This window comes from Furipterus horrens, unplaced genomic scaffold (genome assembly GCF_987537825.1).
Source record: "Furipterus horrens unplaced genomic scaffold, mFurHor1.1.pri manual_scaffold_3, whole genome shotgun sequence".
In the NCBI taxonomy this organism is placed as follows: domain Eukaryota; kingdom Metazoa; phylum Chordata; class Mammalia; order Chiroptera; family Furipteridae; genus Furipterus; species Furipterus horrens.
Window position 1 is genome coordinate 171,836,541 of NW_028327173.1, and position 12,099 is coordinate 171,848,639.

Consider the following 12,099-nt stretch of genomic DNA (forward strand, 5'->3'; position numbering starts at 1 on the left):
ATTAGAGGACTGAAATTGTGTGAACTCGCATTTGAAAACTTCTTGTGGCTACTGAGAATTTTACAATACAAAACTGAACATCTGAAGGAATAATACTGGCAATTTTGCTCTACCAGTTCACAGCACTAAGGCAGTAAGCATAGTCATGTGAGTTCAAAAAGAAAATGTATAAAATGAACATTTCAATATTTAAAATCTTTAGTGGGAAACATTGGAGGTAATCTGAGAAATCTTACCTCATCTGATTTGAAGCTTTTGCCCTGCATTCCATGTTTCCAGAAAGCTAACACACTGTCTTGAAGGCATACTAAAAAAAAATAAAAATAAGGGAGAACTGAAACTAAAATAAAGCACAAGTAATTCATTATACAGTTCTCTTAACTATTTTTAATAAATGATAATGTAAAGGCATCCAAGTGCCTCATGCAAAATTCCACTGTCTAGACCATTAGTTCCCAACATTTTTGTGGGTAAGGCATGCCTAAACTCAAATAATTTACTGAGTCAGGGTTATGCAAGTTTTCAAAGATATATATAACAGGCACTCATTTAAACATGGGCTATTTTTTTAAAATAATTTTTTTCAATTACAGTTGACGTACAGAATTATATTAATTTCAGTTGCACAACATAGTGATGAGACATTGATATAACTTATGAAGAAACATGGGCTAATTTCTGATGAGCTTATATTAGTATATTAATTTTTCTTTCATATATTATCTTTTTTCTTAGGTGAATAAAATAATAAAAACATATACAACAAACTATTTGAATTTAAAACATCATTATTTAAATACTGTTATATAAAATTAGAAGTAGCTATTAAGGAAGCACCTTTTATTTATGTTTACATTTTCCCTTTTACAAAATTACTTAATCCAAAATTTAACCACACATTGAATATTTATAATCTTTGAGCCGATTCTTATTTGGAGGGGCTCTCAGTTACAACACTCACTGCTACAGTCCCTAGCTCCAACTTCCTCAGCCCTCTGGAACATCCTGGGCCCTGTTCTCTAGCCATTGCAGGCCCCAATGCCCACATGTGGGTTCACAGATTTGAGCCAAGCTTGCCCTCCTTCCTGAGGGCTTTAAATTTAGGAATGATCATGACCCTATAGTATGGTCACCATGTGGCATGCCATACCCCCAGCTACCCCCCATCCATTTCCCATGTTCCCCTGGGGTGTCCTAAAGGTACTAAAGGGAAACCAATTCTTGCTGTGCCTTATCCATCTCTGTGTCCTGCATGGTGCCAATCACAGGTTTAGGCTCAATGAGGGACCCATATGGGGTCACTTAGTGGGTCAAAAACAGAATGGGCAGGTGCCCCAATTGGAGAAGGCAGCAGGACCCTTACTGGCTGGAGTCATTAAGATGCACTGAAGCAGGGAGAAACAATGAGGGAGAGGATACATTTGTTTGTTGGAGTTAGCCATCTGCCCTACACTAGTAATGGTGATGGGAAAAACTGATTGACATTATATTTTTTACTAGAATACGGACTCTGTAAAAAGTTAATGTAAGAATATCTTGGAAACATAATTTTTCTCAATAGAAACTATTTTACAATAACAAATCACACAAATTTCACTAACTGTGATGAATATGAAACCCAGTTACTGGTTTATTTTTAAAAGGTAACTTAAAGGGATTCTTTTTTACCCAGAATCCTTGTAATTATTCTAAGGCTCACTGGTAGTGAGAAACAGTAATCTAGGAGGAACAAACTTTTATGTAACAATTAAAATTCCCCCCAAAGTTTGACAGATGTGAAAAGGTTGAGGTAACAGTGTGTTTCAGTTAAAATGAAGAGGAACTATAAGGATCTCCATGTCAGGATATGTATTGAAAATATTACATCTTAGAAACTGGCATGCAATATCCAGGACATAAAGAAGCAGAGGAAGACACTAGTTCTAAAAGTCCTTTTGTCCTGCCATCTACAGAAAGTTTAGCCTTTCTGCTTCAATAAATTAAGATTTATCAATCATAAGGAAATTATATTTATATAAGATATTTACATGGATGAACATACTTTGTGACAGGGCAAACCTCCAGTTGAAAAACCATTAAAATATTTTTTAAAAAACCTTTCTAAATAATAAGAAATACATATTTAAATGTATATACGTTTGCACTGGCTGGGTGGCACAGCTGGTTGGAGTGTCATCCCTTACACTAAAAGGCTGCGGTTTGATCCCTGGTCTGGGCATGTGTGGGAGGGAGCGGATTGATGTTTCTTTCTCACATTAATATGCCTCTCTCCCCTCTACCCCCCGAGCTCTCTCTAGAGTAAATGAACACATCTATGTGGGAGGATTAAAAAATACATACATAAATAAAAATAAAAGTATATATATTTAATTATAAAATACATATATTTTTAAGGCCCAAATAAAAATTGCCAACTTTGTTTTAACTATTTTTGACTTATGGTAGACTCACATCATAAACTGTTCAGTGTTTCCAGCCACAGTATTTTTTCATAAGTTCTATCATACCTGGGGAGAATACTTACTGATGTATAATCAATGAGGTATTTTTATCATAAAACCAGTGAGTATTACAGAGTAAAACACTCACTGACAAAGAAGCAAATCAAAATGGCATATTAGTTTACAAATCCTGTGGGAAAGTTATTAATATAGAAATAGACCTAAAAGCAATAACCATCAAACAACACCAAGCAGAATCTTACAGGACAAAAAATTATAGCATATTTAATACCATTATTCATATCACACAAATATCTTCATGATTTAGAAAGAACTGACAGAAGTATAATTCACTTGACGCAGTAAAGGGGACAATAAACAGGAATTTAAAAAATTATTTCAGGGTTTAAATATTTAGGAAACAATAAAAGATTTTTATCATCTACATCTACACCATCCAACAACAACTAGCCATATGTGGCTATTTACATTAAAATTTAAAAGTTAAAACTAAAATGTAGAATTAGCCATGTTTCAAGTCTTAACAGGTATGGTTAATAACAGAAACTTCTATGAGATAGTGATCATCTAGACAACCCTACATATAGAATGAACAAAAAACCAAGTCTTCTAATACTGTTATTTTTTTAAAAAGACTTACCTACAGACTCAATGCGAAAATCAAAAGTTAGTTCGGAGGCCAGTTTCTTACTTGACTTTAGTTTTCCTTGTAGATTTACAATTTTTACAAATTCTTAAAAAAAAACCAAAGAACAGTCAAGACTGAAAATCCAAATCTGTTAAAATAAATTTAACTTGACATGTGGATTTTACATGCATATAGAACAATGTTCTTAATGAAGTTCAACTATTTATCTTGATTCAAACATACCAAGTGAGAAATTACCATTAATATGTTTTATAATATGAGAGTACCTCCTTTGGTAAATGGCAATTCCACTTCTATTTCTTTTTAATATATCTTATAGTATATATCAAACACTTATATTCTCATTTTTAAAAAAAAATAGTTTCTTTAAAAGTGCCTACCTCAGTACCTAAATATATTTAGTAGTAGTAATTTTTTTCTAACAAATTACATAACATATGACAAATATATGTGTAGTCATTTCTTAGTATTGAGTATTACTGCAACAAAAGGGGAACAAGTAGTACTCCCGAGGGTCACAATTTCTTTATAAATAAACCCTGGGATGGGGATGAGACATAATTTTATTTCCTTTTCATCTATTTGTTTTTTAAAATAGCCATCTGAGCTTTGACTTGGAAGACACCTTTCTCTGTGTTGCTTTCTTATCTGCCAAATGTGATTTGTGATCTCAGGCCTACTTCCACTGGGGCTTACTAAAACTGATTTGTACTGCATAGGTGATGCTTAATTTTTAAAGTCTTACACTGCTCCTTAAAAAAAAATATCTCAAGAAAGTCAACTTTTTCATTTATCTTAAATAACTGGGAAATGGTTTAAAAAAATTTTTTTTGATAAAATACATAAATCAACAAAATGAAACTAAGGACAATCTCTTTCCTTGGATGTGTCAGACAGTATAAGGGATTTAACATTAAAGGTTCAACATTATTAAAATTGAATTCTGATTATCAGCTTATCTGATTATCCATACCTGTTAACCAGTGTAGAACCTTCTACTTTGGGTAAAAAAGAATTTATCAAAGTGACTTACAGGTAATGGAATAATACTCCAATATTATCAGTATTCAAAGAATCGAAAGTACTTAAAAAATAAGTGATGGGTGAATGAAACACTTTGAGTTTTGGGTTACAGTTATCTCTAATATTAGATGATCTTTATGATTCTATAAGGTAAATTCACTAGGATACCCTTTAGAGAAGAGAAATTAGGACAGAAACAGTCAAATTCCATATAACAATTTTAAAAATAACCCTGAGCCCCTATGGGCAGATTCAGTAATTTAAAAAATATTGGAATGGATCAAACACAGCAAATACTGCCAAGTTTCAAATATAGTTCCAAGTCTAGGTGAATTTCACCCTACAAGATTCACTGCATAAAAAATAAGGTGGGTATGTCTGCAAAATTGAACTAATACCTCTTGTTAAAGGTTTTCTCTGTTTCTCTGATTACAGTGCTACACACTTCTGTCAAGAACTCTTCCTACATCAAAAGAATTACAATTAGCAGATAAAGGTATGAAATCTATCTATATCAAAATCTCACTGTCATGATTCCAAAAGCCATGTTATACAACTCTAAGTGACCACAGTTATGTGCTGCATAATGACTATTTGGTCAACAATAGACCACGTATATAATATGGTCCTGTAAGATTATAATGGAGCTGAAAACTTCCTATTTGCTAGAGCTGCAGCCATCATAACATTGTAGTGCAAAGCATTACTCACAGACCTACTGTGCTGCCAGTCATATAGAAGTGTAGCACATACAGTTACATATAGTTAATAATACTTGATAACGATAATAAATCACTGTTACTGGTTTATGCATTTACTATACTATACTTTTTACTGTTATTATAGTGTACTCTTTCTACTTATACAAAAAACTGTTTTCTGTAGAACAGTATGCTACGTTATGCTGGCAGCAGTCACATACATCTAATGTTTATAACATCTCAGTTGTATCATTTTCTCTTGTGCTTGATTTAATATCATGCTGTACAAGGCTGTAGCCTAGGAGCAACAGGCTACACCATATAACCTGGGTGTGTAATAGGCTATACCACCTAGGTTTGTGTAAGTGCACTCTGTGATGTTCTCACAATGACAAAACCACCTAACAATGCATTTCTTAGACTGAGTATCCCCATTAAGTGGCACATGACTATAAACCATCTATTTTTTCATTAATGATGAGGTATGAAAAAAACTCTCAGAATAGTTTTAAAAAGAATTTTATACAGAATAGATTCATACAAAATTTTACCCCAAGCTTATGACAAAACATTCTTATGTTTCCAAGTAGGCTCAACAAAGAAAATGTCACAGAAAATAGTAATGACAAACAGATCAATTAATTACTATTTACTATATCTGTAGCCAATTTAGGTTCTTCATCAACAAAACAAGGCCACTTAAGATGAAAAAAGTGAAAATGTTGAATTATAGTTTAATAGAATCACTTCAATAAAGAGATTTGTTGTATCAAGTAGTAAACACAGAATAAACTTTAGAAGAGTACTTACTATCTAAACACACTAAAACGGTATCTCTCTCCAACTGTGTTACATGAATGGAATCTAACTGTTGGCTGCCTTGGGGGGGAAAAACAAGGTTAGAGTTACACAATATGCTTTAAAAACTAGAGCTTAGAAGAAACACAAATTCTGACTTTTTCTGCTATTTAAAACTAGTCTTTGAAATTTAAAACAGAAACTATATTTTGTAATGATATGGTATTTTTTCAAAGAATATATATAGATCAATTTAGGACAACAAGCATTAAGTCCTAAGCATGGCTAAATGAGCCGAGAAAAGTTCAATATTACAGTTAACGCCTTAGCTAGTTCTAGAAAGCTGAGTTATAAAAATAAAATGAAGCAAAGTGTAAACACAGAAAAGAAATGAAGATGCATGCTATAATGACTAGATTTTGCTCTACATTTTACAGTAGCCAATGGGAAGATGGAAACAAGATCAGCATTCTTTTTTTTTTTTTTTTTTTTTTAATTTTGGTTTTTCAATTACAGTTGTCCCCTTTTCCCCTAATTTCTCTCCCCCACCCAACCCACCCCCTCTCCCGCAATCATATCCCTCCCCGTTGTCCATGTAAGATCAGCATTCTTGCAAAAACAAAAACAAAAACAAAAAAACAATAATAAAGAAAAAGCAAAAAAAAATTTAAAAGAACTGTAATCAGAGAGAAATTTTCCTGGTGTTCAGGGGTGTGTGTGTGTGTGTGAGCTCCTTTTTAAAGAGGACATGAGTAATATAATGAACAATTCAGTCAACAGTATCTTTACAGGAAGTGACTTTCATCACTTTGCTGATATTTGCAGAGCTGCTTCTTTTAACATCATTGACATTTTTGCAACACATTTTTTGAAAAACGATTCATGTTAGGCTCTCAGACTGCCTGAATGGTCTAGCTAAATCTAAGAAAATATTTTAGACTATTCAGAGCAGTCATTCTTAACTACATTTCTTTGGAAAGCCCATGGATCCTCTCCCTTAAAAACTACACATCTAAACATAAACACAAAGTTTTATGTATTATTTTGAGGTGTTTTTGGACCTTCCAAAGCTCATACATAGAGAAGAATTCAGGTTGACAGAAATTACAAACTGTTTGGTCCCTCGGGCAACACTCCAAAAATAGTTTTTCTCAGTAAATGTATGTTCATGTATTTTGTTGATAAATATTTATGGAGTGTTGAAAATATGCTTGGAATAGGAGCTCGTTTTAAGTGTTACAACTGTTGCTCACTCAAGGTGCCAGGGGCCGGGGGTGGGTGGGGGTGGTACTCAACAGTGAACACAGCTGGGAGGTGGATTAACAATCGTTTGTGAAATTGGAGAAGCCTAATAAGGACAACCTCTACACAAGGGTGATCTGGATGATTATCTGACAGGTCCTGGCTCTCCTTAGTAAGTAATTTTGGTTTTGCATTAATTTTAGCCTAGAAAATGTTCGAAGTGGGTAGAACAGTAGAGACATTAAAAAACAAACAAGGAAAAAGCCCTGAAGACCCTTTGCCCTAAATTTCATAAGAGGACTCTAAATGTCTAGTCTTGAACAATACGAGGGGGAACCCAAAAAACTGGAATTTATAAAAAACTGTGTATTCTGACATGTTTAACTCTCAGTCACCTTCAAAGTACTCTCCATTTTATGCAATATACATATTAAGACGTTTTTTCTGCCCCTCAGTTTCTAAATTCATCAATTCTGATGCCTTTTAGTGCTTCTGCCATTTTTTATTTCACTGCTACCCCACTGGCAAAATATTTAGGACTTTTTTCATTGGGAGAAACAACAAAAAAAGTCACTCAGGGCAAGGTCAGGTGAATAGGGAGGGTGAAGCATGGGGGTCATGCAGTTTTTAGTAAAAAACTGCTCAACACTTAGCGTGATGTGGGCATGTGCACTTATAAACCACCCATCATGAAATGGGCAAATGCGTTGAGTCTTCAAAAAACCCACTGAAGCCAAATGCAGCCTCTCGCAACGCCAGCTGGTACACTGGTACTGATGGGTTCCTAGAACACTCACCTAGCGGGGGAAGCCTGTACCACAAGGGGCCCGCCCTCCAGAAGGTAGTTGTGCTTTTGGGGGGATCCCTCATATATCATACAGAAGAAAGTTGCAAGCATACATTAGATAATTGTATGAAATGACTTGCTCTATATTATTATTACATACTAACCAGTAAAAAAAGTTGGGATTGTCTGCCAAAAATGATTTTGGTTTTTAAATAAACTGCTCTCTCTATATAATCCTTTTTGGCAGTAACTACATAATAGGAACATATTTCTATTTGGGCTACTTATATGTCATGATACTAAAACAATGCCTTTTGTACCCTTCTGTTAGCTATGCTAGGAGGATATGCATCTAACTCACCAAACAGTATTAAACAATAAAATAAAAAGAAATGTGGGTTATAGGTAAAAGCGAGAGGGTACAGAATACATTCCTATTTTATTCTACTGGAAATTATAACGTGGTCCGTAAAGAGAGTGACATAGTCCAGTGCATGCTATAACTGGCTTATATTGGGTTCTTAAATTTTCAGGAATTTTGTGAGCCAGGTGACATCAGGTTGGTAGTCTGAAATTGGCCATGGTGGGAGTATAGGCAACTGCTACAAACCAGGCTTCTCTGCACCTCAAAAGCCTGTTGTGAAATATTTAGCAGGATATCACTAGTTTATACTGATTCTTATTCTGAAAGTGACATTAGTGGTTCTATATTAACTTCAAGAGCTGAACTGAATAAAGAGTTCTTGTAATTTAGCCTATAACTAATCAAAAGCTAAAGATATTTAATAAGAAACATCAAACTTATGATACTTGTAACAGACTTCTTCATAAGGTGAGTCAGTAATGAAAGAGCTATAAGTAAAGCCTGCTTAACTTCTTATGCAAAAATGTCTTCATAAACCTGGGGTTACAAATGATCAAATAATAGACCCCCTTCGTTTCACTTACTATATAGATTTTAAAAACAAATTGAATGATTTGCTCCAATTTCAAAGTCTGAAAATAAACTTCCAACCTTTTCTGAACTTTCAGTAAGACATGTCTGATAAAATCCTAAGCTAATGAACCATTCTCAGGCAGTGTACGAAATATGTCCCTGTATCTTTAAATGGTAAAGCTTGGAGACCACACATGAAAAGCACTTGAACTCAATGATTCTAAGAATTGTTGAGGGAAAAACTGATACAAAAAAAAAAAAGTAAATCTCTTTGCTTGAGAAGCTGATAGAATTTGAAGAGTACAGGGGTGGGCAAAAGTAGGTTTACAGTTCTTTGGATGAAAAAATACAAATTAATAAATAATAATACAAGAATAAACTCTTTGTTTCAGGTACTCATAACTGCAAACCTACTTTTCCCTACCCCTGTATCTTAGATAATTTAAATCATTAAAATTGTCCTTGGTAAATAATTTGTATCAAATTGCCTTAAGCAAAGACATATCATAAACTATATGCGGATGACCCTCTGGGCTTACTTGGAAAGCTATGATCTGAGTGTTTATTTGACTGGGCCTACACTGGTTGAAACCATTCTGCTTCTTTCATATGCAAAAGCATCAATATTTTAATGTAAGGTAAAAAACACTTACCGGCACCAATTTCTGTAAACCATGAAGATGCAGAATTCAAATTGATTGTCTCGAACTGAACTACCTGATTTGATTCAGTGCCCTTGCTAATAGCTACACAGACCATAGGGTATTCCTGTTCAGGTATTACCAGCATTTCAAAAACATTCAAAGGACTTGGCAGAGGAAAATCAAAGTGCTGCAAAAAATAAACAAGAGAAGTATAATTGAGAAGCAATCTCTATTCATACTGTAGCTGAATAAAGTCAATGGAAAGGCTTCCATTTTCTTGATCAATCTAATTCTAAAATGATCATGATAAGGATCATAAAAATCTACAAAATATGTTTTAGAGAATTGGCCACATTTTGCGTTATGGCTGTAATGCTTCTGGAAGTTTATTAACGTAAGTTAAAGAGGAAATCTAAGGAACCAAAAAACTGTTAAACCAAATAAAGACCTAGCTATGAATAACAACAAACATGCCGACACTACATAGCAATGAAATCTTAAAATTTTAACTTCCCTTGCACACTAATGTTTTCTAAAGAAGAAATATGTAATATACCTTTATCAACATGAATTTCTGCATTGGCTCATACCATTGAAGTAAAACAATTCCAGACTGTAAAGCTCCACAGAGATATTTATGTCCTGTGTAAGGGTTTCTGACTGGAAAGAAGCAAAATAGACACATCTAAAACACGGAATACCTTTATATGAAAACATAATTGGTTTATGTCTAACCAATATGCTATATACACCTGAATCTAATACAAAATAATATTGAATGTAAACTGTAATTGAAAAAATAAAGGTATTTTTTTAAAAAACCTAATTAGTTCAGTTAAAAGGCTAGATTCATCTAAAAGCTAATTCATCTTTCTTTATAAAGGTGATGCTAATAATATACATGGGGAAATAAAACAAGGAAATGTGGCCTTCCATGGATGAAAGAAAAACTATATGAAGCAATTATTTAGCTCATAAAGGAAAATTGTTTCTATTCCCTGGGATGATAAAAGTAGTATTTTTATTGGCTTTGTTACCCTTTCTTTCCACTTTCTTATCTCATTTTAAACTATACACATTTTCTCCTGAACATATTTAATATAGTATGCCCTTAAACATAAGAACTTTTTACAAAAACGGTATTTTAAGTACTAAAAAACCTAAACTACTATCCAGCCTAAAAGAGCTGCTTCTTAAGTAAATTGACCAAAAGACAGAATTCAGAAAAGAAGATCTAGGAGGCAACTGAAATCTATGATTTTATTTTTGGTCTAGTTTCCAGCTGTGTACTTAAAACAAGGTGAAAATAACTATTTTACCTCTTACTAAAGATATAACTTCCTTGACGCAATTCTACAAAAACTTATTGGTCTTTCCTTCTCCAAAATATGACTCCCATCAAGAATGATTATAAAACTAGTTATCTGCAATAAGTTCTATCTTAACGTATGTATGAGTTTATATCTTAGGTTGTAAGTTTCTAGACCTTTCTTGAGTCATATATCTGATAACAAATATGAACCTGATTCTGCCCTAGAAAAATGCTCACAAAATTTGCTTACAACTCGAGTACGCTGTGGAACCATGTAGCATTAAGGTCAATGCGCAGGCTCTCTGATTAAACAGAAAGAATAAACAGGAAGTTAGGAGCTCAGGATCTGAAGTCATGGACTGAGTCTGATCCCAGGTTCTGTTACATACTAGAGACATGACAATATCACAGAGTGGCTTTAGGGTTGAGAAAAGTATGCACTACAGAATTTAACCCCCCAAGAGGTCTGAATTTTGTTGTCACTTCTGCAAGGTACCCTCAAAGCCTCAGGAATGTCATAACTGATAGGAGTAGCTTTGTTTGCTGGGGACCTGAGGTCACTGGATAGTCTAAGAAAATGATTTAGAGTAGGGTCTGGCAACATGGGGGGAAAACAAAATTATCTATAATCCAACTGCCCAGAGTTAACCACTATTAATATTTTGACGTAGTTAGGACTTTTTTCCTGGACACAAATATCTACATTTAAAACCAATTTAAAAAAATTAAGATAAAAAAGTTATATAGCTTAAAATCAAAAAGATGCCCAAGTAAGTCAAAAAAGGCAATAACCTGGGGAAAAAAAAGTAGGATTTTAGGGCAAATATGTGACAGAACGGAGAAAGACGGGGAAGAGTTGCAGAAGAAAATTCTGGGGCTGGGGGATTGAAGGAAACAAGTAACTAAGAGAAATGGCTTATGACGCCTGCCCTCTATTAAGCAGAATTCTCTCATACTTGTCTTGTTAAAGTAATATTTGCGCCAAGGTCACTGGATGATCCCCAATTCTTTTGTCAGCTCTTCAATGAGAAGGTAAGACACTCCCATTTTAGAGTCTTTAACCAGGTGTTCCTTAAATTCTTTCTTCTTTATTTTTTTGCAGGACTAATTACTAAGCTGCCATGTTCTGGGAGCTTACTTTTTCTATTCACTAGTTGCCATTTTTTGAAAGATCTTTTTTCTCTGTTAAAGTCTCCTAAAATTCTTAATAGGGTCATAACTACACTCCTCTCTTTCCTTAAGTGTCTAATATTTAAGTAATTATTTTGTGACCAGACTGAACTTGAAGACCAGAGGTTCTCAATCCTCAACTTAGGACTAATGCACATGTCTATAGGCAATTTCGCTGTAGCAACAATTTTTGGAGATTTTGGGAAGCCCCCCAATTTGTGATTAGAATCAGAAGTGAGGGTGTATTCGTGTGTGGACTGTTTTCTCTGACTTCATAGTTGGCTAAACTCCAGCAATAATAATGTTCATAAAGTACTAAGCAGTAAATGTTAAAAAAATGAATGTAGAATATTAGTAGAGATACATCCTCAGGG

The 12,099-nt window shown here is 33.9% G+C and overlaps 1 protein-coding gene across 2 annotated transcripts in view; it reads right to left on the bottom strand.

The window, feature by feature from the left end:
• Positions 1-12,099, bottom strand: part of MAP4K5 (mitogen-activated protein kinase kinase kinase kinase 5) — a 96,388-nt gene that overhangs the window by 7,430 nt on the left and 76,859 nt on the right. For both annotated transcript variants that reach the window (XM_090270848.1, XM_090270847.1), the window contains exons 26-30: positions 9,800-9,903; positions 9,253-9,430; positions 5,646-5,714; positions 3,103-3,195; positions 237-307 (exon numbers count right to left, since the gene is read on the bottom strand). In XM_090270848.1, the coding sequence (XP_090126974.1) occupies positions 237-307; positions 3,103-3,195; positions 5,646-5,714; positions 9,253-9,430; positions 9,800-9,903 (515 nt within the window). The remainder of the gene's footprint in view (positions 1-236; positions 308-3,102; positions 3,196-5,645; positions 5,715-9,252; positions 9,431-9,799; positions 9,904-12,099) is intronic.